The sequence below is a fragment of the Aplysia californica genome, unplaced genomic scaffold (assembly GCF_000002075.1).
Source record: "Aplysia californica isolate F4 #8 unplaced genomic scaffold, AplCal3.0 scaffold00114, whole genome shotgun sequence".
Classification (NCBI taxonomy): Eukaryota; Metazoa; Mollusca; class Gastropoda; order Aplysiida; family Aplysiidae; genus Aplysia; species Aplysia californica.
Window position 1 is genome coordinate 1,063,540 of NW_004797384.1, and position 25,795 is coordinate 1,089,334.

The window sequence follows — 25,795 nt, forward strand, 5'->3', positions numbered from 1 at the left end:
CAGACAACAGCTGAGCACCCACCAACCATCCACACCGGGCCAGGTCATTCATCGACATGAAAAGCACAATACTAGAAAAGGGACAACAGAAAAATGATCACAGAAAACAAACAGACCAGCTTTTATGCCCAATTGCTGTACATAACATAACGTGCATAATTGTTGCTCCCTTCCTCTATTGAGGTATGAACTTCCCACATCAGAGATACTGAACACAAAAGAAAAACTTTTCTCATGATATTACATTTTTTTATTTTCAATATCATCACCATGAAACTTCCAAGTCTGTTCAGGGGCGTACAACGAAAACATTTTCTGCCCTGTGAACAAAAGGTGAGAGAAAAACTCTGCATTCTTTCTCTAAATCCACAAGAATGAGAATCTTCACACTGTAATGTAAAAGAAATATATTACACTAGCCAATTTTACCATCATTGCTACAACGTCCACATTGAATCAGATTATACGGATCGTCTTACAAAACATAAATAAGCAGTAAATAAATACACAGACACGGAAACAGTCAAGCCAGATACCCCACCACAACAACAATAACAACAACAATGTGCATCACATGACAACCCGGCCATTCTCTAGATAAACAACACATATATCCTTAAACAGAAACAAAACATCACAAAAGTGACAGGCGTGAGATTTTTAGAAGTTGATGGGTTTGCCGCTGTAAGCTGCCAAGTTTGCCTCCCTGAAAGCCTCAGAAACAGTCTGTGGATAAAAAAGAAAAAGCTTTCGTAAAACATTTACTCAAGAAAAGTAAAAAGCAAAGAAAAGGACTGGGGGGCTAAAATCAATACAAGAACAAATTCTTTACAGTAGTCTCCGCCTAAACGCACGGTGCTCGGGAGGGCTCCTTAGCGTGTGTTTACACAGAGCGTGCGTTTACATGAACCTTTGCAAATTAACTCTAGTGACCTCCCTTGGAGGGAGGGGGTCATTTGGCAGTGAAAGACAGACTCAATGTAATAAATGATATTATTATGCACTATAAACCTCGGGAACAGATAGCGTAGGAGGAAACTGTTGACGATAGTCATACAGACGACAGCCAAGCCAGGTGGCTTTCCAAGCGACCACCTCCGACCGTAAATTCATGCAGAATCATTCTCTACATTCAGAGAGACATTTCTCTTGTGATTCGTTGAACAAGTACGTTATAAGTTCTTCGAGCGCAGCTGATTACGCTTATGCTTGTCTAATCTGTTGTCCTGTCTAGACCTGGTGTTTTATGGCATTGACGCATATCGCGCATCAGGCCTAGATCTAACTAAACATTACAAGCAGTCACCAGCTAGAAACCTTCTCTCAAAGATACATTTCCAGTGACCAATCAAAAAACATTTCAGTCCCCGCCAATCCTTCCAACATTTCACCGACTAGACCTAGATCTATGTGTCTGTGGAAAGTTGGATGTGAAAACGCTGTCACTCGCTCTTTCTTAGGCTTGTCTTATGCAGGCTGTACAGGTTGTAGACCTAGTGAAAATTTTCCCTTGTCAAGCTTTACCTGTCAGCGTGTTTCAGAGCGTGCGTTTAGAGGGAGTGAGCGTGCGTTTAGAGGGAGTGACCGTGCGTTTGTATGTCTAAATTATATTGTAAAAAACCCGTCAGATGATGAAACCGTGCTTTTGAGCGGAGCTTGCTTTTGTATGGCCTGCGTTTAGCCGGACACTACTGTAGCAAAAAACTTCAAACATACGGATTGAAATAGAAAAAAACCTACAACACACACAACAATAGGTATATTTTTGGTCTTATTCGTCTTAGTATCAGATCAGGAACAGACTTCGGCGATCATGGTTTGCCATTCATTCTCTCTTTGGATGCTCTCAAAAAAAGTGATATTACCCTGGTCTGTTCTCGTGACACCCACCTGTTCAAGTTCTCTATGTAGTTTATTCTTAGTCTAAATCAGTGTTTGTCGAACTTTGTATTGCCAGCCCCCATTTTTGCCACGTTTAAATAGCTATTTTCATACCTCCCATCCATATGTATTTCCAACCGCGGGACAAAATAATAAATACCTATTCCTTATCTGGACGATCCCCACAGCCTACCAAAGTTACCAGATTGCTCACTAGTGGGTGATACTGCCCAGGTTGGGAAGCATTGGTCTAAATAGACAGCAAGAAAACAAGTCTAAACTGTTGAGACTTACCGGATGAGCGTGACAGACACGGGCGATATCTTCACATGATGCGCCGTATTCCATGGCCAAGGCAGCTTCATTGATCAGCTCACCGGCACACTAGTGAAAAAAACAGATTTTTACTAAATATGTGAGGCACCATGGTGAAATCAGACGCTCATCAAAATACTAAAATCAAAGAAACTGGCATTTGTCTGCCAGTTTGAAAATTGTTATCGAATTTTTGTTTTTTGGCTCAACACCTTCTATGTCCGTTTAAAAACATTTCTGTGTGGATTTTACTGATAAACGATCAAAGGCACAAAAATTGCAGATTTTCAGTTTCTGTGGACTCTCAAGCTTTGGCAGCCATCGAACTTTGGCAGCCATTTTCTTGCCAATTTTACCCCTGAAACCTGGTGACCCCCAATTCCTTCAATCTCAAATATCTCCACTTCTATTGGAGATATATTGGTAATTTTTAAATCCAATGCAAGGCAAATGAACAAGCTTTAAGCTGATGCCAATAACGGCACATGCCCAAAAATAGACACTGCGCCGTGACACATAAGTCAATTGACACTCCCTGAGCAGGCTAGCTGTCAATACACAATTAAGAACATATATTGAAGACTGCAGGGGAAAAAAAATCTAGACTGCGCATTCATCCTCCGCTTTATCCAATTTTATTTTCCTCATATATCCCATTGATTTGCCCCCCCCCCCCCCCCCCCCCCCTTTCATCTGAACATATCTTCTATCACAAAAGCAGCGAAATAAGCCCCAGAAGATAGTCAGGGGATAAACTGTCAGAGAAAACGTCCTTGTTTTTCTCTCTTCTCCCCACTCCCCATCTCCCACTCATTTACTATCTCTCCATCCTGACCTCTATCTCTCTCTCCCTCAAACACTTATACATAGCTACCAATTTTTCAACTTCTCGCCCCTCCCAAAAAAACAACAATAACAACAACAAAAAAGACTACTCATGTGGCGGATCAAGATGGAGGGCACTGACCAAGCAGTTGACTACGGATGAGTTAATGTCGTCGCGGGAGTAAAAAAAAAAAGATAAACTCATCCAAAGTTCAACATAACCATTGGGACCTCTAAAGAAGTAAAAAAGTGCTTGGACCCAAGGAAAACACCAACTCTGGCGAGTTCAACACAAGCAGAGTCGACTGTAAAGCCCCCCACCCCCCCCTTTCACTCACCCCACCCCTTAACAAATCACACACTTTTCTGCATTCAAGAAATTCAAGCTATTTGAAATAGACCTGCAGCAAAAGTTCTTTCCCACTCACTTATCATCTGATGGACTTCAATCTCATTATTCACAAATCTGCTGGGACATTTCAGTGACCCACGCTCAGCACTTTTCAAGGACCCCCGAGCAAGTGTTGTGTTCCTGCGTGCTGTCAGCATCGCTGACCATTTATGAGCAAAACTAGACCACAGAAAATGTGTTTTCCAATATGAAAGAGGACTCCGGTACTCATACCCCCTAAAAAAATGTATTTAATACAGTATAACACGGATAGCTCACATTTGTCGGAACCGACGACATTGGTAGTTCAAGGGATATCTTAGAAAGATGAAGAAAAAAAAGGGGCAGAAGGATGCATGCTTTCGAACCTTTTGAGTTCAACCTATCCGTGTTATACTGAATGTTTTTTTTGTTTTTTTACCCCCTGAACTGTGGTAGTGGTTGGAGGCTAAGCTTATAGGAAAACATTCAATACTCACAGAAGCAATGATGTGAGCCCCCAGGAGGCGGTCTGTTGTTTTGTCCGAGAGAACTTTGACCATGCCGTCAGCGTCGTCGTTACACTTGGCCCGGCTGTTGGCTGCCAGAGGGAAGGTGCCCACCTTGTACTCCACACCCTGCACAGACGGGGAAAATAAAAAAGGGTAACTGTTAGTGTTTCACTCCCCCATCAACATAATTTAGGTCACTGGGGTGACGTTTTGACTTGACTGACACAGCCTGTCAGGCCCTATGTGGGCTGAATGGGGAACAACATCCTTGAAGACAGATAGAGATATGGAAATTTTAAAAAACAACTTCCCCAGTTGGGAATCGAACTCGTTAACTTCTACATATGAAGGAAGAACAAAACATTTTTTGTATCATACTGGTTTCCTTTAACCAAAACAAAACAAGGCAGAATAATGAAACCGACTGTGATGAGACAAACTCAAACTTTTCTCCAAAGCAAAAATCAAGAAGAAAATACACATTCTATATAAATATGGAAGAATTCAAGGGCAAAAATGGAAGAAGAAAAAAAAAATAGGAAAGCCGCCCTGCGGAAACTAATTTGTTTTAATAATAATAATAATTGCATTTATATAGCGCATATCCATGCTCAAGAGCATGCTCTATGCGCTTTACAACAATCATTACCCCAGCAGACCCTCTGAGAACACTCAGAAACATTTTCAGCTTCGCGGAAGCATACAGTGCAAGCTGCGGATTTCACGCGCTCAAACACTATCAAACTGACAAGATCGTTCACTGTCTATAGCCAGGTACCAATTTCCACCTGGGTGAAGTGAGGAAAATTTGTGCAAAGTGCTTTTCCCAAGGACACAACGTCGGGCCCCTGACGGGATTCGATCCATGACCTTACGGTTGCGAGTCCGAGAGCCTAACCACTAGGCCACCGACGCAATGTTTTACTTTTTCATCAACACAATTTAGATCATTTAGAAGGCAGGCTTCTTTGACCCAACCTGTCAGGGCAACCAACGCTAAATGAGACACAGGATCCCAAAAGACAAGCTGAGATACTTGAATAAAAAAACTTTCCCACTTCGGAATTGACCTTGTCTTTTCTGCACAAGACAGCAAACAGCCAACTACTACACCATAGCCATCGGTAGCCACAGCAGTGCAACAATACCACCAACTAACAAACGGATAAACTGACAAACAGACAAATTGACAAATGGACGAATGGACAAACTGATAAATGGATGAACTGACTAACAGATGAACTGACAAACGGACAATCTGGCCGACTGACCTCTTCCTTGAGCTGCTCCTCAGACTTTCCGACCCAGGCGACCTCTGGGTGTGTGTAGATAACGGAGGGGACGCAGTTGTAGTCAATGTGTACAGCTCCACCACAGATGCCCTCCACACAGATGATACCTGGGGGAGGGAAACAGAATCAAACTGAATTTAAAGGGGCAGTCTGTTTGGTTTTTTTTACTGGTTTTTGGCTCAGATATATTGATTTTTGAAAGTATGCATATTCTGTCATTAAAATTTTCAATTTCCTATAATTTTAGGATGAAATTGAAATCATCATCATCATCCGGTGCCTTGCCAACTGGCGTGGGCGATCATGATGAAATACAATGTCATAAGTATCACAGTAAGGCCATAAAAGCACCTTGTGTCCTTCGTCTTTATCAAAATACCTAACTTTCATATGCTTTTTTTTTTCAAGATTGCGGGGTTGTTTTTTTCCGGCACTTCCACTATCTGTTTTCCTAATCCTCTGGTTATGTTTCAAGATACCGTCTTCAAACTCTGCAAGGGTGTACTGTAACATATTATACAATTCAATGGACTGTAAAGTTGCAATTTACAGAAGGGTTGCGAGACAAGTTTTAAAAAAAAGAGTGTGGCCACCTGAAAGATAGGACACACTACGTCCTAGATGGGAAATACGCCATAAAGTCAAAAAGTACAACCGTCGGGGAAGCAAGTGAGATTTTGTGAATATATCACACTGAAAATTTGCCAAGTTGCATTTGTCAACAAAAAGACAGGTAATAGACACAGTAAATATGGACTAAACAGAAAACAAACGTTAAACTGTTCTTCAAGTGAAAATAATGGAAATAACAGGACAAAAAAAAAACAAAGAAAAAAACACCCCAAAAAAACAGTCCCTGAACTGTAGAGCTGGTTTCTCACCTTCATCTTCTGCCTTGTGAGCCAGCATAGGTCCTTGAACACAGTCTCCGATAGCGTAGATGCTGAAACAGAAATAACCAGTTTAACGGTTTTTGAGTCTGTTGAGTTACTTGTATCAAATAAGATACAAACAAAAAAAATTCAACAGGCATGCAGCGAGGATCCATCAATTCCGAACAAATCTGTTAAACTTCACACAATGAACAGATCAGTCAATAAGTGAGAAGAAAACAGAGCACAGAACCCACTTTATGCTTCTACCTAACTAACATGATACCAATACAAACTGGATGATACTATCTACTGGGACAGCATTATGTCATGTGTCAGTGTATCAGCGTGTGCATTTTTCTATGAGCACTGACTGTTGTTCATATCAACATACCAGTATAGGCACACATTCATGAGCAAGTGAGTACAGTAGAACATGACTATAGCGGCACCCGCTGCAGCGGGACCATCCCTACAGCGGGACCTTACCAGAGTTCCCTTTTTTCTCCCATGTTGACACAATTACCTGTGCTTGGGTTTAACAAGAAAAGGAAAGGTCCGAACTTGGATACAGCGGGAGAGATTGAGCCAGCTCTATCTGGGGAGAAGGGGGTTGGGGGTGTAGGTGGGCTCCAAACAGGCAGTCAGCGGTGCGGCGTTGTGATTGGCCAGTCCAATGATGAGTGAGGAGGGGCAGGCGGCAAAGAGAGATGGTGCGGAGAGATGTGTTACATGAGCTACTCCATAAGTGATGTGCCATAGCTTAGGTTAGGCCAAAACGACAGTAAAAATAAAAGAAGAGGAGAACGTGCAGTGGGTAATTTTTCTGTAATTCCCCTTCGCCTTCCTATAGCGGCAACTTTCCTACACCAGGATATTTCTTCTAGAACAGTAAAATCCCGCTATAGTCATGTTCTACTGTATATGCCAGTATGTGAATGTGCAGATAACTCACCTTGGAACAGAGGTCTGGAAGCGAGAGTTGACCGGCACTCGGCCCTTGTTGTCCAGCTGAAGCCCCACAGATTCCAGCCCTATGTCTTGGGTGAAAGGGCGGCGTCCGATGCACACCAGGAGAGTATCGCATTCAAGCTAGAGAATAACATGAAAGTTTTAAATGTTTTTATGTCCCCATCCACACAATTAAGATCAGTTAGGACGCTGGCTACTTTGACTTACACTGTCAGAGCTGACTTGGGTTGAGTGGAACACAGCATCCCAAAAGACAGGTGGCTAAAGATACCAGTCACAAAGACTTTATAAACAAAGACAAGAGCGAGTTTAAATTCATCTTTTCCTTAAAAGGAAAATCAGACACTGGATAATAGTTTGAGTGGATACAATAGGTGAAGTATCTTCCAAAATTTAATAGTGAAGTGCAACTTGAATTGAACTGAAGTGAAGTGTGTACTGGCACACCTGTCTACAAAATCTTAGTGACATGATCTCTTTTTAAAGTTGATAATTTGTATAGCTTTAACAACAGCGTTTAATTTATTCCATACTAATATTTGTACACATGACAGCCCCCAACTCAAAAGATGCACTAAATTCCCCGAGTAGAAGAGAGCAAGTCACGATCTTTAGCCTGGGAACACAACACATCCCACTGAATTCCTACCTAAATAGGATTCGCAAGGATATCCCACCTGACTGCCAGGATGAAACAGTACCTCACCACCTCTTTACCTGCCCTGCACTTTGTGACCTGTGTAGCACCTACCTACCTGCCTCCCCAGACATCAGAAATACTCTATACAGCGACAAAGCAAAGCTGATAAAAACCTGTAAATTCTTTGTCATATCGACAGGCCGAAGGGCTAGAAATCAAATGGCAGCTGGATCGGAAAAGTAAAGTATTCCATACTAAACACAATAGATCAGCATTTGAACCTGTCACTCCGGAATTTAAATCCATGAAAATTACCCCCTGAAAGAGTGTAAAAAAATTAAAATGACTCAGAGACAAGAAGCCCACAAAGGAGTAGTAATCGCTTTCACAAAGTAACACACCTCCTCCTTCTTTCCATCCTTCACACTCTCCACACTGACGCTGATTTTGTCTCCCGACTTCTGTGCAGATGTGACCTTGGTGTTGAGCTTGAACTTGATGCCCTGCTTGGAAAGAGATCGCTGGAACTGACGCGAGACCTCCATGTCGATGCCCAGACCTCCGACGTGGCCGAGAAACTCCACACAGGTCACATTAGCTCCCAGCCTCTGCCACACAGAGCCCTGCAAGGTACACACAGAGAAACAATACAAGAGCTGATGCTTTTGAAAATGTAATTATTTCTAGGTAAAATTCGCTCAGGGATTCACAACACATTTTTTGTTGCTATAATTGTTTATGTGTTTGAGTAACATATCCTCATCTGACAGATGTTGCAATAGTTTATTTATTTCAGTAAAGAGCAACATATATATTGACACAATATTGACACTATAATTCCAGCACCTATCTACTCACCAGTTCAACGCCTATAACTCTAGCACCAATCTTCTCACCAGTTCAACGCCTATGACGCCAGCACTAATCTTCTCAGCAGTTAATGTCTGTAATGCCAGTACCAATCTTCTCACCAGTTCAATGCATATGGTGTCTGCATTGAACTACTCACCAGTTCAACGCCAATAACGCCAGCATCAATCTACTCACCAGTTCAACGCCTATAACGCCAGCATCAAACTACTCACCAGTTCAACGCCAGTAACGCCAGCATCAATCTACTCACAAATTCAACGCCTATAACGCTAGCATCAATCCAATCTACTCACCAGTTCAACACCAACAACGCCAGCATCAAACTACTCACCAGTTCAACGCCAATAACGCCAGCATCAATCTACTCACCAGTTCAACGCCAATAACGCCAGCACCAATAAGCACCAGCTTCTCCGGAACCTTCTCCAGTGACAGAGCCCCAGTGGAAGAGACAACCGACTTCTCATCAACCTGCAGTGGGAGACAAACCAGATGTCTATTTCACGGCGTCACTTTTCGCCCGATTCTGTTACTTTTAGTTTGCGTGACTCAGCAGCCCGCCGGAGCTCCCCGGCTCGGGGTCACGGGGTTAATGAGCCCTGAGGCGACTTTGCCGGTGTCGGTATGGAATTTTGCATTTTTGACTATGTTTAAAACGATATAACTTCTTCCCCATCCCACACAGCAAACCATTACGCGGATGTACTAAAAGCTCAATGTCTTGAGATTTATTTTGCGTTAGAATGGTTAGTTTCTGTGCCTTAGTTTTTGTTCTAGACAAGTGTTTGTAGAGTACCCAATTTGTCCTATTTTAGTTACAAAGTTATGAATAAATTATTATTTTAAAAAAGGCACGACAGATCTCTCCAAATTCTGTGTTAAACTGACTACGAATATCATGTCTTTTACCATGAGAAATCTTAAATCTGCGGTAGTAGTAATAGTCAAGTTATAAGAGAAGAAAGATGCACATCTGCATATTTTAACTAAAGACGATCAGCGTTAGCTCTTATTTTACTATTAAACAAGAGAAAGTTACTCTGCGTTTGTTCATGAATCATGCTGTGTCTCTGGCAGCCTGCATACAACTAAAAAGATATAATATAAGCGATTTAAAAAACCACAAAACCGTGTAAATACATGGGTAGAGATAAACTTCTAGTATGGAATAAAAATAATGACAGCTAAAACATTCATTCTTAGTTTTTGTGTAGGAAATATGCGCGGACACAATTACGAATGTAAAGAAATCAGTCACATTGTCAGTTATTGCAAATGGTCATAGAAACGTAAAAAAAGCTTGAAAAGTCTGGTGCTGATTCAGTGTCCCTGGAAAGCTAGAAATTATTCTTATAACCCAATTACGAGAAGTCATCCTTATTATTCAGTCAACTTACAAAACCTAGACTTAGCGTTTTAAGAAAAGTAAGCAATTTCTGGAGTGTAACAGATACTGTTCGTGTATTAGATCTACGTTGAAGATATATTCTAGCACTAAAATCGATTTGTACTTTTCCTTGAGAAACTTCATGGTAACTTTTATAAACTTTCGAGAAAGTATGCGAATATTCATGATTATATTAGACACATAAAGTTGTATTTGGAGGAATTACTTCGTAGCGAATTGTGTGCCCGATGGATAAAATTGCAAACTTACAGCCTTCTATAATAAGCGCAGATACCATCTTTTCTGAGTATCTGCGCTAATGTTATGTCGTTCATATTCCAAAAGTTCGACAGATTTTGACGATGCGTTTTTTTTATATTGATTTTTTTTCATTCACGCTAGTCCCAAAAAAATTACAATTTAGCATTGCCGACTCCAGCGCGTCTAACGAAATAACCAGACAAGTTACAACGTCCATTCTTTTTTGAGTCTCAAGAGCAGAAATGCGTGCTTTGGGTGCACTAAATGAAAATTACCATAAATACAAGAATACACCTTAAATTGTACGTTGAAAAGTACCAAAAATTAAGTCGGCCCAGACAGAGCAGCGACAGGGAGCTGACCCCCGTGACCCCGACGTGATAAGGCGCCCGGCGGAGAACCCCCCGCGGCAACTAAAATTCCACTGCCGGTGCGCCGTGATTTATTCTGGGATTTCCATTTCTAAATCATTCATTTTCCTAAATTTTATTTATTGCCCAAATACAAACAAATGCATGATTTCAGCAGCAGCATACAGAGAACGGTGATCATGGTTCACCACTGGTTTCTCTATTCGGATGCTGTAAAAAAACCTATATTTAAATAACCAACCATAAAAGTAATGGAGAAAAAATAAACTACTAAAAAAAAAAAAGATACATTTTTTTTAAAGAAGAAAGAAAAGAAATGAGATCAGCTGTGTTTAATCCAACACCCACACACAGCACTGACAGTGTTTGTAAAGCAAATGTCCGAACAGAGAACTAACCTCAATGCCAGGGAAAGGTGTGACCTCAGAGCCGACCGCCAGCAAGATGTTCTTGGTGTTGACTTTTTCCTGCGAGCCATCCTCTTTTGTCACTGTGACCTCATTAGGTCCAGACACGCGACCATAACCGCGTAAATGTGTGACCTGAAAAAAGAGAATTACATTTATAGGTTCAGTGTGCGAGTGTCTGTGAGAGGGAGAGCAAGTGTGCGAAGGTATTAACTATGCTACAGCAAATCTGTCTTTGTGGAGATCAATAAACTATTATCTTTGGTTGGGTGGCACCCAAACAACTACATTCAGCCTTCAATAATAGGTAACATGAGATGAGATAAAACGGGATGGAAGAAGACATTTTGATCGTCAGCAATATGAAGTTTGTCAGTATCTGCCACATGTGAGATGGGGGAAGAGGTAGGAGGAGGAAGAAATAAGAGGCAGAGGATATGAGGAGTAATAGTATCATGCATTTTAAAAAAGAGCCTGAAGAGTCTTACACTGTTTTTCTTGAACAAGTGTGCGATCCCTCCGGTCAGAGCCTTGACAGCACCTCTCTTCTGTTCCATCATCTTGTCCAGGTTCAGTTTCAGTCCAGTGACTGGAGAAACAAAAAGTCCTGATTTCAAGGAAACATCCCACGAATTCATGTAAATAAAATTATTTCCCAGTAAAGAAGAGCATGTATATCACAACCCAGAGTTGAAGGAATAGTGGGACTGTAACCGTCTCATAAATAATTGTGTCTACCAGCCAGAGACTGTACAAGGTGAGGCAGCAAAGGCGTTTTGACAAACTTTTTAATGGGTCAAAGAGCTTGAGTCTGCGACTTGCATAATGTATAAAAATTGGTATTGATGGTTTGCTCGCTAAAAACCATATCAGTTCCATTTATCACTTATATGTGATACACAAGGAAAAACCAAGCCAAACAACAGCTAACATAGAAGAGAAAAACCAAACTAACAACAATTAACTGACAAGGGGAAACAAACCGACAACAGCTGACAATACCTCCCCCCCCCCCCAAATTTGACAACAGCAAACTAACAAGAAAACCAAAACCAAATAACAAGTAACTAACAACAAAACTAAATCAAACAACAGCTAATTGACATGAAAAACCAAACTAAACAATAGTTAACGGACATGAAAAAAAAAGACACATTCCTCAACTTACATTCAATTCCGCGGTTCACAAGATCCTTGCCATGTGCCATGTGGTAGAGGTGAGAGTTGTTCAGCAGAGACTTGGAAGGGATGCAGCCCACATTTAGACATGTTCCTCCCAGGGTTTCATTCTTTTCCACGCACACAGTCTGAAATAAACATGGGTAAATTAAATGTACGTGCGTCAAATTAAGGAATAGAGGAGGGCTAGGGATGCATTCTTCAGGAAAATGGGAACTACAGCCAAGATAAATGAAAAGAACATTAAAGGGTGGTGCCCAAAAAAATATGAAAATAAAAAGTCATCTCAAAACAAATTCTTACCATGTAGCAAACAGCAGGACACAGATATCTTTTTGTTTTGTACGAATTTCAGGCTATACTAAGGGAATAAACCAAATTGGACAAAAAATGTACATGAATTATGCCCCCTATGCCATATTGACATCCATGCTGGGTTAATACGCATTTAAAATCTTAAAATTCTTAACTGATTCCATCCAATCAGCCTCTGACAGTGGCTCTAGATTTTTCCACCGTCTCCATTTGGTCGCCGTGAGCGGCTCGACGAAATCCGAAACGAACGTGCACTTTTTAACATAGTTCCTACTTCTTAAGTTGTTAAAAGGAAGTAGAACTTGTGAACAAACAAGACCTCAATCTATGAGCACCACAATCGATTGAAACTCCACGAAATTCTTGCAAAAATTATTGTTTTGTTGTCGCTAAGTAAGGGTAAACAACATGTAGCTGTTGTTGATTTAAAATCCCTTCAGCTGCGAGCATTTCGCTCTTGGCAGCGCAATGCCTCCCTCAAGTAACTACATGTCCTTGTCATCTGGTCAACGCCAGAGTAGAGCAGGCTTGGGTAAACAACATGGAGCCTGGTAAGAAGGCCCTTCACAGTGAAAGATATTCAATTAAATTTGTGAAATTCTTGCATAAATGTGTGCTAGGGTGATATCTCTACAATTTTGTGTTGATTCCCCATGGATTATAAGGACTTGTAGAGCCTTTATCGTTATGCATTAAATAGATGCACCCCAGGTCAAAAACTGAACTGGGAAAAATAACTGCCCAGAACCAGAAAAAATCATGGATGGAATAAGTTAAATTTGCAGATTTTTTTTTCCATTGATTTTTCAATGATCAGCTATTCGGTTGCTTTTAAGCACAAGGGGGCTATCCCAAAAAAATGCTGTTTAAAGAAAATCAAAGGTAAAGTTTTTGAAGCCTTGTTCAGTTTCTTTAAAAGACAAGGAGAGTTTTCTCTATAACCAAACAAATATATACACATCAACGAAACCAAACTTCGCCTATAGATAGGGCAATGCCCACATTTGGTGTAGGTCAAGATTTCATGAAACCCCATAAATCTGGGTTACCCAGCTTGTCCTTAAAAGCAACCATTTTGCTTTACCATGGTCCACTAAGTTTGCAGAACGCTGGCTAAATGTGTGTAGTGTGTAATCACTGTTGAAAAGCAAGAGTGCTGACACATGTGGAGACAGTACTGAACAAGTTTAAGTGCCTTCCTGTAAGGTCAGACTCCCTACATGCAACTAAAAAAGTGTGTGGGCAGAATCTAAATTAAACACTTCTGTGACAAATGTTGCCTACACGTCCTTGACCTACACTTTTGCCCTTGACTTTAGAGGTCACTGGCCTTAATCTTTCTCATTACAACTACTTTGGTAAACATAATTTGCAGCTGCCTTTTACTAGATTTACCATCACCAATGCCAATTTTTTTGTTTTTATGAATTGTTTTACGCATGCCTGTTTTGAATACAAAAAAATATATAAATAAGAAAAAATTTGTGACACGATATTCTATTCGCCAGGAGTGTTTTTTTTGTTTTTTTGTGGTGTGCCTGCTAGACCGTATTCTGTAATCAAAAGAATCTATTCTCTATTTACCTGAATGGTGGGTGGTTGACGGGTGCTCTGGTGTGATTTGCTCCTTCTTTCCTATCAAGCATCTATCATCCTTATCTCCCCTTCTTCTTTTTTATGTTCATTACTTTCTTGTAACACCTCTAATCTTCTGGCACTCATATGACCTTATGCAGTTGCGAGTGCCGTAAAACTTCTATTAAAACTATTGACCTGAGAAAAGACGTGACAAGGAGGATGGGGAAGAGGAGGAGGAAAAGAGGAAGAGGAAAAGAAGAAAAAGAAGACATTATCAAGAACTGTACCTTAAGCCCAAGCTGAGCTGCCTTAATGGCCGCCACATATCCTCCAGGTCCGGATCCAATGACCACCAGATCTGCATCCCCTGGAAGAGGACAAGAAAATACAAAAAGAAATTGAATGTTACCGATAAACCAAATCGAATCTTAAACCATCACTCACTTTCAGTAACTCCATGCACCTCCATCTAAGTAAAGATAAGAAAAGAAAACCCAAAATGTACAATTATAATAATACTTATATTATATATATATATATATATATATATATATATATATATCTCATATCTACTCCATTTTCAAGCACAAGCACAAATTCAGCATCGCAATTCAGAAATATGAAGAAGAGTTGCTTAGTTTCAATTGACTAGGGAGCTTAAAATTGTAACAACAAAATTTGATTGAAAATGACATTTGTGACAAAACAGAAGCTTAGATAAAATACAAAACAGTGGCAAAATTAACCCCAACACACAAGTACAGAAATAATCCCTAAAACACTACTCATCACAATTGAAAATGAGGGACTAAAACCATCTTACCTCCATTTGAATAGTTGCGAGCAGACACATAGAGTGCTGCTAGAGTCTTGTTTTTGACTGGGCCATTTGCCTGATGGAAGGAGAGAAAAGTCATTCAAAGCATAAGTACCGTGTCAAATTAGTCTAGTTTATATTCAAGTCAGAAAGTTAAAATATTCATAAGATGTTGATTTCTTTTGCTCTGAAGGACTTCTTAATTAAGAAAGGAGTAAAAACTAAACGGGTAATCAAGGTGTGTGAAGACTGCTACCCCCGAAACCTTCAAGAATCTTTTTTAGATCGTGGGGAGAAAGGGGTTTCCCCCTCCCCCTGAAACCCACCATGTTATAAAAACAAGTGAAATATTTACGCAATTGTACGTTCTATTGTAAAACAGATCTAGTTCTCATGTAAAAATATCCATAGTTCATAAACTAATATTTTTGCGGTGAATATAATATAAAGTCAATAGTGTAGTAGAGCAGGAGATAAAAATGAACAAGAAAACAAGACAATCTGAGCATGAGACGGGTCCATAAATAAAATACATACTCTATTAAAAAATTCTCCCCGAATGATCATTTGGAATTCATCCTCCTTGTGTGGCCACTATAGACAGAGCACTAGAGCCAAACTAAACACTGCAATTTTACACACATGATATGATTCCTTGTGCCGATCTGACATTAATTACTAGTGACTAAGCAAAAATCCCATTTAAAAAAGGCCGGCACTATTTCTCCAAACGTTTGGGAAAATAAAGCTGGGCACTATTTCTCCGAACACTCTGAAATCATATCCTTTCCCGCAAATTTCGGATATATAGATCTATAATTATATTATAAGCCTACCAAAGATTGTTCGTATACAATATGGTTAAATCGGTCCAAAAAATGTCAGCTGTGAATATTTATACAAAGAAATGCTACAGTTCCAAACAGTTTTTCGCTACAGATATGATGTGTTGCCTATGAAGGGTGCTGCTCTTAAACTTAATGTGTTTTGTTCACTCGTGTGCTGTCTAGATCTAGATCTACGGAGGATTATTGATAATGACACATAGAACTAGCATCTGCGTTTGTCGCGGCTGCGACCAATTAATCATGGCTCGATTTTTTGGCATTTTTTGGTCTACGAATCGGGGAATGAAAGTCAAATTGAAAAAAAAAAAGAAAAGAAAAGAAAAGAAGAAAGAAACCGAACCTCTTTACTTTAGAAAGAAAGTTCACTTAGCTTCACTTCGTCTCTTTCTCACTTGTTGTCACATGTTGATTTGTTGAATTTTTACATTACAGTTACATACGATTTGTATTGCTGTTCCTCTTTTATTTTTCCCTCCTTGTGGTGTTTTATTTCGTTGGTGTGTAATTTTTTTTTCATGTTATTGTTCTGATGTTTTTCTATCATGTTCTTTTTTGTTGGGGAAAGGGGGGGGGGGATGTTGTATAGTGTAACGTCATTTAATTGGATGTTCCTACCTTCATTAGATTCTGAATATATATACATGTATATATAGATTTAAATTTGTTATGTTAGAGCGTTCCACCAAAACTGATTACATGTACTGACACAGGCAGGCCCCTTGTGTGTGATACCATAATTTACATGTAATATCCTGTACTTTTTTAAAAATTACGCACATTTAGGGTTAAAACAGCCAATCTTCTTCGGACAGAGGCAGAATGAAAGTTGGCACCAAACTCTCGCAATAAATAGGCAAAAAATCAAGAGACCTGAAGCCGGAAACCGTTAGGAGAAATAAAGATCGGCACTATTTCTCTGAACGTTCGGAGAAATAGTCACTTCGTTTAAAAAAAGAGGGGGGAAAATCTAAATTGGCTTTGAACATAACAAAGAACTAGATCTAGATTAGAAATAAATAGAGGAGGCTTAAATTTTTTATCAACAATGCAGTGCCCATCTCGACTTAGAAAATCTAGATCTAGATCTAGTTTATATTGCCGAAGTGACTATTCGGACTCGAGTCCGAATATGAAAATTTTTTATTCGGACTCTGATTCTTGTCCAGCATGACATCACTTCTGACTTCCTGTGACTCTTGACTCCGGCTTCCTGTCCTGCCTCACTCGTGACTCGCCTCAGTCTGGGTATAGACTGGGATCACTTCGGGTTTATCTTATGATGAATTTGAGGCCGGCCTGAAAAGTTATAGTGTTTCTAATAAATGTCTATTTGTCAAGAGGTCATCAGAAGCAATTAAAGATGGCTCGTTAGCGTGTGTCGGGATCGGATCGGCAGCCTGCACACGTGTGGCTGTACGTGCTTGTCGGGGAGGGGGGGGGGGGGCACTAGCGGTCCGGGCGTTGAACGTCGCATACGCTTCAGTCTTTTTTCCCCCGGCAACTGATCATTATTACAATAATAAGCTAGTCTTGACGTAGATCTATGTAATGAATTATGCGCTAGTCTATGGAATCAAAAGTTGCCGTATGCTCGGCTCTACACAGCAACACAACTTTTTCTTGGTAAACAATCGAGATGACACAGGCTTGTGTATTTGAACAAATCGGTCTTTTTTTTTACACAGTTCATAATATGCAGGCATTTCAGGCACTACTTGTGACTTCTCTTTATACTTTACTTGCTCAGTGCATGTAATTATCTACACAAAACCTCGTGTTTGCTGTAGCGAACACTCGGATTCAACGAGATTTTAGGTCAGGCCCAACGACCTCGTTGAATCCGAGTTCCACTGTATAGAGTAGAGTAGATATTTATCTACAGGCAAATCGCTGTCGTCGCAAAGAGACATGGTGGCTTTAAGACGAGGAATCTCCTCGATCGAAAGAAAACTGGACGATAGATTGGATAAAGGCCCGGTTACACCTAACGATAAATTGAACAAAAACTGGACGATCTAGTGATCATACAATAGAATCTAGATCGTTAGGGGTAAGTGTAACCACAAGACTGTACAAAATTTGGACGATTGAATGATGGTTAGGAGACTCTGTCGAGCAATCAAGCGTGGCTTGATATTTTCTGTGCAATCACGTTCAGATTTGAGGGAGACGCGCTGTGACGAAGATTCATTTTGAAATTTGCCGCTGCACAGAATTAAACTCAGGACACAATTTAAAAAAAATAATTACTGTACGTCAAAACTGATTTCATATTCGGAATCAGCTTGGCCCTGGACTCCCAACCAGGGTGAATATTAATAATAATTGGTAGGGGTCTGGGGGGGCCGCAAGAGGGCCCCTGAAGCTGAAGAAAATTTGCAATTGAGGAGCTGAAATTTGGCCTCTCTGGGCTAAAATAACAATATAAAAAATGATTCGACTTACAGACCAAGGAAAATCCCTATTGAACTTTAACCAGGCCTAAACTGGTAAAAGGAAAAGTAGGCCTATTCTGTCATTATATTTTGTTGGTAAAAGCTCCTCTTGGGGACAAAACCAGAATGTGCATGATTCATCACTACCTAAAAAAATAAAGCAACAAATTATAATTACGGGGAACAATTGTTGGTCATTAGGGAGGAGGAGAAGAAGAGGAGGGAAAAAAAAACCAAAAGAAAAAAAAAAAAAACTCTTCGGGGACTGGGGTTCGTTCCCACACTCATAAAAATAATTGTATGACTTCAGACGCAAACACCCTGCCCATGCGGCTGTCAGAACTTCCGACAACCAGAGGTAGATTAAGCTACATATTTGCCACACTGTTTCAGGAAAGGCAACTCGGCATAGATCAAATGGTAGAGATCTAGTTTTCCTAGGCCTCTTTGAACATTAGCCGACCACCACTAGATCTAGATCTCCTCCGATAGAAAAGGAGGGGGGGGGGGGGGTAAGATAGGGGGTGCCTGCTAAAGTCACAAAAATAACAGATAGATCTAGATTTAGATCTAGAGATGGAAAGCTAGGCAAAAGATCTAGCTAGATCTCGTTTGCAACAGTTTTTAGTGCCAGGTGGTCTGCTAATCTTCAATTTTACCTTTTTCTAGAACAAAGAAAGTGGGAAACATGGAGGGTTGGGGGGGGGGGGGGCGTATCAATGAGTTGAATGAGGCGGCGGGCATCGGATCGGCAGATAAGGTGTGGGGGAAACTAAAAAATGGCGGAAAATTGGAAGCACTGAACGTTAGATCTATAGAACGAAGACACTTCCTTTTTTCCGGACCCGAGTCCGAATAATATTTTTTCTTATTCGGACTCAAGTCCGAATATGAATTTTTTAAAGGCCGGCACTATTTCTCCGAACGTTCGGGAAAATAAAGCTGGGCACTATTTCTCCGAACACTCTGAAATCACACCCTTTCCCGCATATTTCGGATAATAAAAATAAAATATAGATCTATAATTATATTATAGGCCTACCAAAGATTGTACGTATACAATATGGTTCAATCGGTCCAAAAAATGTCCGTATTTATATAAAGAAATGCTACAGTTCCAAACAGTTTTTCGCTACAGATATGACGTGTGGCCTATGGAGGGTGCTGCTCTTAAACTTAATGTGTTGTGTTCACTCGTGAGCTGAATAGATCTAGATCTATGGAGGGTTATTGATAACGACACATAGAGCTAGCATCTGCGTTTGTCGAGGCCGCGACCAATCAACCGTGGCTCGATTTTTTGGTCCCCGAAAAAGTCACCAAAAAAAAAAAGAAAATGAACCTCTTTACTTTTGAAAGAAAGTTCACTTAGCTTCACTTCGTCTCTTTCTCACTTGTTGTCACCACGTTGATTTGTTGAATACGTTACAGTTACATACGATTTGTATTGCTGTTCCTCTTTTATTTTTCGTTTATTTTTCCCTCTTTGTGGTGTTATATTTTGTTGGTGTGTATTTTTTTTTTCTTGATGTGTTGTTTTTCTATTAATTTTCTTTGTTGGGGAAAAAGGGGGGGGGGGGGGGGGGTTGTATAGTGTAACGTCATTTAATTTGATGTTTCTACAAAAGGTATTGTGTAACGTCATTTAATTTGATGTTCCTACCTTCATTAGATTCTAAATATATATATACCTGTATAGATTTAAATGTGCTATGTTAGAGCGTTCCACCAAAACCAATTACATGTACTGACACTGGCAGGCCCCCTGTGTGTGATTCCATAATTTACATGCAATATCCTGTACTTTTTTTTACAAATTACGCACATTCAGGGTTAAAACGGTCAATCTTCTTCGGACAGGTGGACACACGCCCTTATTTGTTAAATCTCTAGACTAGATCTAGCTCTTGAAAATTGAAATAGATCTAAACCCAAAAATTTGCTCCGTTTTTTTTTTTAATGGACGATAACCGTCCACTCAATAGAAAAGAGGGTCAGATTTCTCCGTCTCTCGGGTGCCTCAGGCAGTACCCGCCTCGCTAAACCAGTGGGCACACGGCCGGAGGAGAAGCTGAGAACAGATACCACCATTGATTTGCTCCTTCCCAGACCTCGCAGAATGACGGAATGAAAGTTGGCGCCACAGAATTCTACACTAAGTGTAGAATTCTGTGGTTGGCGCCGAACTCTCGCAAATAGGCAAACAATCATGACCAGAGCGGAAGCCGGAAACCGTTCGGAGAAATAAAGATCGGCACTATTTCTCCGAACGTTCGGAGAAATAGTCACTTCGTTTTTTAAATTCGGACTTGAGTCCGAATATGAAAAAATGTTCGGACTCGAGTCCAAATAAAGACGGCCTTATATATTGTTCAGAACTAGATCTAGACTAGATGAGTAAAAGCTGTGTCAGCACTACCTACAGACAGACCACTGTACACATGCGCATACAATTATAATGTGTATAAAGGTTCGATTACAGTCGTCCCATGCCATGCCATCTAAAATTTTGCCAGCCCATCAAAATGCAAAATGATTGATGCTCCTTTTCTGATTACTTGTGTGAAGAACACAATACTAATATAGATCTATATGAGGAATAAGAGGAGCACTAAAAAGCTCTAAGTCTAAGTCAAAGGATTCATCACAACTTCCCAACCACCAAACCATGACAGATCCAAAACTTCCTTTAAAAATAGTAAAAAACTAACTGTAAATTTAATTTGTCTCTAGACTGCATGCAGTCTCAGCTTTTTCTAATTTCAGAAACTGAGATAGATCTAGCCCAGCCCTCATGCCATCTTAAATTACTACAGAAGAATAGCATTGATTCTCAATCTTTAACTAATCTAGATATAAATCTAGGCAAATAAATAATAAACCACGAAAGGCTAATTAATTAATCCCGATTCGAGTCAACAATTCAGTGCAGCAGATAAAAAGTGACATACCGGCGAGAAGGTCATGGGCTTGAATTTTGACCTGAAGCAACGAACTAGATGATAATAATTTTACACGATTGCGTACAGAAATAATCTCAATTCATAAAGAAATATCTAAAAGAGAGAAATCAAGCAAATTTACCCGAATCACTGTCGAAAGCTTGAAAGCAGAAGAGGCGAGCATGTTTCCCTTCACCAGTGACATTGATCATGAAACAGCTGACTCTTCTGAAAAAGGAGGAATATAGAACGTAAAGCGAAGCAACTCTTGCACTTCCTGTTGGGTGGACCTCCGCATAACAACTCGAATCTGTTGCCGACTTCAGGATCTGGATTAGAGACCCTAAAAAGTGTTGTAAGCTGCAGAGAAAAGGAAGCATAATGTTTAACCGACTTCGAAAGAAAAAAGAAGACAAGGTGTTTATGCTATATTTTTTTCATTTTCTTGTGTTCAACTGATTGGAACAGTATTTAAGCCCCGAAACGAGACTTCTCTGCCGTCTCACCGCCGGGTCACAATCACAACAATCCTCTCAAGGATATCAAAATTACTATTCAGACTATTCTGTTCTTCGTCTTTCCAGTTCCCCTTTTTACCCCTCTGGCTCTGGGTGACGTCTAGAGACATAATTAAGGGTAGGGCCTTCAAATCTATGGTCTGATAATATGGGCTCTAGTTTTGCATCTCTACGATTTGTCCTGGGCTTTTCCATGCAATTGTGATGGTTTTTCAGTCTTTCTCCACTTGTTGATGAACTAATTTTCAGTTTCTGGAAGTTTTTGGTGAAAATTGAAATTGAAATGACATTAGTCTCATTGACTGATCTGAATTTGGAAAACTGTTTAGCTGATTGTTGTTTACACAAGGGCCACCTCTATTCTCACCCGGAGTGAGAATAGTGCAGGCGAGTCTTGTGGCTATTCTCACCCGGTGCGCGTTCACCAAATTTTGCGTTCACCCTAAACCATAGAATTCTACACTGTGAGGAAAAATTGTAGAATTCTGTGCCATGAACAAACGTTCCATTACAACTGTAGCCTACTAGAAGCGTACAATTTTGTCTGTGGGCAGTGGAGAGAGAGAGAGAAAGAGAGAGAGGAGTAGCGCGAGAATTTCCGGGCAAAACAAAATGGCGACCCGCGTAGTTCGGCTCGATTCGAAAAGTTAAATAGCCGTAGCATCTTTGTAGACAACAAATGTATTTACTTTTGTGTTTTAACATCATTTTTTAACTTTGTTTTGGTCAATTTGATCGTCCACACCGATAGACAGTATTCAGAAAGAGACAGAGAGAGAAAGAAGAGGGGAGGAGTTGATCTTGCGAGAACTTCCGGGCGGGTGAGAATAGCCACTTTCTTACACAAGTTGTTCTTTGTTTTAAAAAGTAGGCCTAGATCTTCGACTAGTACTTACACAGTAGTAGCCTACACACCTACAAGTTGTCAATCAGAATGTAGTAAGATCTAGTTTTACTCTATGGGCTGTCGTTAGGTGAAAATAAAAATAATAGAATATAATATTATTCTCACGCGGGGTGAGAAAAATATTTATTTTAATCTCACCCGGGGTGAAAATAACATTATATATTGTTATTCTCACCCAGGGTGAGATTACATGGATTATTCTCGCCTGTTCTGAGAATGCAATGGATTTTTATTCAAATTAGGCCTACCTGGGTGTTGAGAATGGGTAGGCCTAGGCCTACATGTAGGCTAATAAAATGATAGAAAATAATTTGTGAATTGTAAGAGTGACCGTTCGTGACTTGCCCCAGAGCACTGGCCGATATTTCTAGGCTCCCGCGGGGATTATTTCATTTTTAAAGACGAAGTGACTATTTCTCCGAATGTTCGGGAAAATAAACTTGAACTCTATTTCTCCGAACGGAATCGAGATATTTTGGTTATTTGCAAGATTTAGCCGTCATCTTTTATTCCGCCATTCTGCGAGGACTGACCATTTTTTCAAATACAATTTCTAGAGCTAGAGACTTTTGAATGTCTAAATATTCAGATACTTCAGTTGTGGTTGGGGCAACGTTCCCGGGCTATACTTCATTTGAAAATACCTTGAAAAGGTACTGCGAGAAAACAAGACTGATCGACCTTGGCAGTAACCTATTTTGCATTTAGTCATCCAGCAAAAAGTAAAATCCTTCATGTGTGTAAAAAAAAAATCCCCCCACGCCCCGTTCACACCTTACGCCTACACAGACACACACACACGCACACGTATGCAGACTCACACACACGGGCCAGTCCATTCGCAATTTTATTATATAATATATAACAAATCTCGAGAACGGAAACAGTTCAGAGAAATAGAGTTCTTGATCAAGTTTATTTTCCTGAACATTCGGAGAAATAGAGGCGGCCAAAAATCTTGAAAGTATGCACGCATACAGTAGTCTCCGCCTAAACGCACGCCATACAAAAGCACGCTCCGCTCAAAAGCACGCTTTCGTCATCTGCCAGCTTTTTTACTATATAATTTAGACGTACAATCGCACGGTCACTCCCTCTAAACGCACGCTCTGATCTGCGAAACACGCCGACAGGTAAAGCTTGACAAGGGGAAATTTTCACTACAATCTACATATATAAGACAAGCCTAAAAAAGAGTGATGGACAGCGTTTTCACATCCAACTTTCCACAGACACATAGATCCAGGTCTGGTCGGTGAAATGTTGAGGGGACTGAAATTTTTTTTGATTGGTCGCTGGAAATGTATCTTTGAGAGAAGGTTTCTGCCTGGTGTTTGAATGACTGCTAGTAATGTTTACTTAGATCTAGGACTGATGCGCGATGCGCGTAAATGCCGTAAAACACTTGATTCTAGAACTAGACAGGATAAAAGATTAAACAAGTAAGCCTAATCAGCTGCGCTCAAAGAACTTATACGTACTTGTTCAACGAATCACAAGAGAAATGTTTCTCTGAAGGTAGAGAATGATTCTGCGTGAATTAATGGTCGGAGGTGGTCGCTTGGAAAACAACGTAGCTGGGCTGTCGTTTCTATGACTATCGCCAACAATTTCCTCCTACGCTATCTGTTCCCAAGGTTTATAGTGCATTATAATAATATAATTTATTACATTAAGTCTGTCTTTCTCCCCCCACCCTCCCCCATTCAACGCCTTTGTACATGTATTCCTAACCCAAGTCGGGGAATCCTTCACAAAACAGTCACTTGCCATCACATTATCTGCCAAAATGACCCCCTCCCTCCAAGGGAGGTCACTAGAATAATAAGGAATTGAGATGACTGCGTCCCTTCCTCCCTTTGCAAAGGTTTATGTAAATGCACGCTCCGTGTAAACACACGCTAAGGAGCCCTCCCGAGCACCATGCATTTAGGTGGAGGCTACTGTATTTTTAATCTTCACCCAAACCCTAGTCAAGTGTATCTAAATTCAGAAAGGAATTCACTTGCCTGATTAGTATGTTTTTAAAAATAATAGCCTCAACTGAAAGCTGTTAAATGAAGTAATGTTAGTAAATAGTTTGTCATTGTAATGTTAGAATTGGCATTTTTTTACAACACCAAAAACATGTTATCCCAGAACCCACGATTATTTTTAAGGCACGCAATTGGATGTAAGTCTGACGCATGTCATTATCCGAGAGGATAGCTGTTGAGAAGTGTGAAATTTTGACCACTGCTTGCCGACCGGACAGGCGATCCTTGATCCCACAAGCTGGGCCATTACCCCCCCCCAACTCCCCTGTCTAAGGCGGAATTTTTTTCTGGCTCCCTTGTGATTCCTTCTTACACAGGTTTGACTGTAGTGTTAAAAAAATTGAGATAGAATTTGCTACGAAATTTAAACCTTAATTGTTTGTCAATCAGTGTCTGTGATGTAGCGGTTAGGCGGTTTGCTGTCGCACGCAGGAGACCCGAGTTCGATTCTCGAGTAGGGAGAATTTTTAATCAAGTGTCTTCGTCTTTCTGCTGGGACTGGGATGTTATTTCTCTCTCCTCAATCTGGGTTGGCCCTCACAGGCAGGGTCCGGAACCCGCTTCTCTAATGTTCCAAATTGTGTCAATGGGGGTGTAAAATCACCTTCATTATTTTTTTTATTAAAATTTTTTTTTTATTATTAAAAAAAACAAACCCACATTATTTTGAGTAGCTCAGGAAGGTATAAAGAAAGAAAATACTTTTCTTTTTTTTTTTTAAATCAACCCTTGTTTGACCTAATTTGGCTGATACACAATTAGAGTGGGACACAGACTATGAAAAGAAAAATCATGCTATGTTGTTGCTGCTTACCCAGTGTGCTTGGCATGCGTAAGATTGTTATGTTTCCTGAAGTTTATACACATTGAATCAGCGTTACACGCTCTTCTTGCCAAAGAAATTAAATCAAAACAATAAGACAAATTTCCAGTTTCTGTCAGTGCCATTTAATGGTATCGCCCCACCTTATATGAACCTTTTCGTCTCTTTCTCTATTCAGTTGGTAGAATATGGCGACTTTTCACCAATTAAAAACTTTGATGATTTAACCGGTATGAATGAGGATGTTGCTTGAAATATCTCAACTTTTCGGCTTCCTAACAGTTCATGAGCTCTGCGTGTGGCTGTTATCTCGAACTGCACAATGTGTTATTATTACATGTATCTCTCTGTCTCTCTCTCCCTTTTTCTGTCTCTCTGAGTGTCTGTCTGTCTGTCTGTCTGTCTGTCTGTCTGTCTGT

At 40.2% G+C, this 25,795-nt stretch overlaps 2 protein-coding genes across 2 annotated transcripts in view; one reads left to right on the top strand and one right to left on the bottom strand.

Annotated features, from left to right (window-relative positions):
• Positions 1–227: 227 nt before the first annotated feature.
• On the bottom strand, positions 228–21,336 carry LOC101846206 (dihydrolipoyl dehydrogenase, mitochondrial). The gene is made up of 14 exons (XM_005095824.3): positions 21,235–21,336; positions 14,874–14,943; positions 14,338–14,417; positions 12,147–12,285; positions 11,467–11,567; positions 10,970–11,113; positions 8,922–9,023; positions 8,081–8,302; positions 7,023–7,159; positions 6,077–6,138; positions 5,175–5,302; positions 3,892–4,029; positions 2,176–2,265; positions 228–726 (listed from the first exon to the last, which is right to left on the bottom strand). The coding sequence occupies exons 1-14, from the start codon at positions 21,295–21,297 to the stop codon at positions 661–663; spliced, it is 1,542 nt and encodes a 513-aa protein (XP_005095881.1). The 5' UTR covers positions 21,298–21,336; the 3' UTR covers positions 228–660.
• Positions 21,337–21,372: 36 nt separating this feature from the next.
• Positions 21,373–25,795, top strand: part of LOC101848654 (early endosome antigen 1) — a gene marked incomplete in the record, with an annotated part of 47,732 nt that continues 43,309 nt past the window's right edge. Inside the window, 1 exon segment of the mRNA XM_005095835.3 lies at positions 21,373–21,509. Coding sequence (XP_005095892.2) covers positions 21,474–21,509 — 36 coding nt within the window.

Bases quoted from the DNA above. Each gene is read 5' to 3' on its own strand.
- LOC101846206 (XM_005095824.3), bottom strand. From the start codon at position 21,297: ATGTCACTGGTGAAGGGAAACATGCTCGCCTCTTCTGCTTTCAAGCTT. The intron at 9,024-10,969 runs GTTAGTTCTCTG...CTCCCACTGCAG, and splicing joins CACCTTTCCCTGGCATTGAG to GTTGATGAGAAGTCGGTTGT. The intron at 4,030-5,174 runs GTCAGTCGGCCA...CCGTCTGTGCAG, and splicing joins AGGAGCAGCTCAAGGAAGAG to GGTGTGGAGTACAAGGTGGG.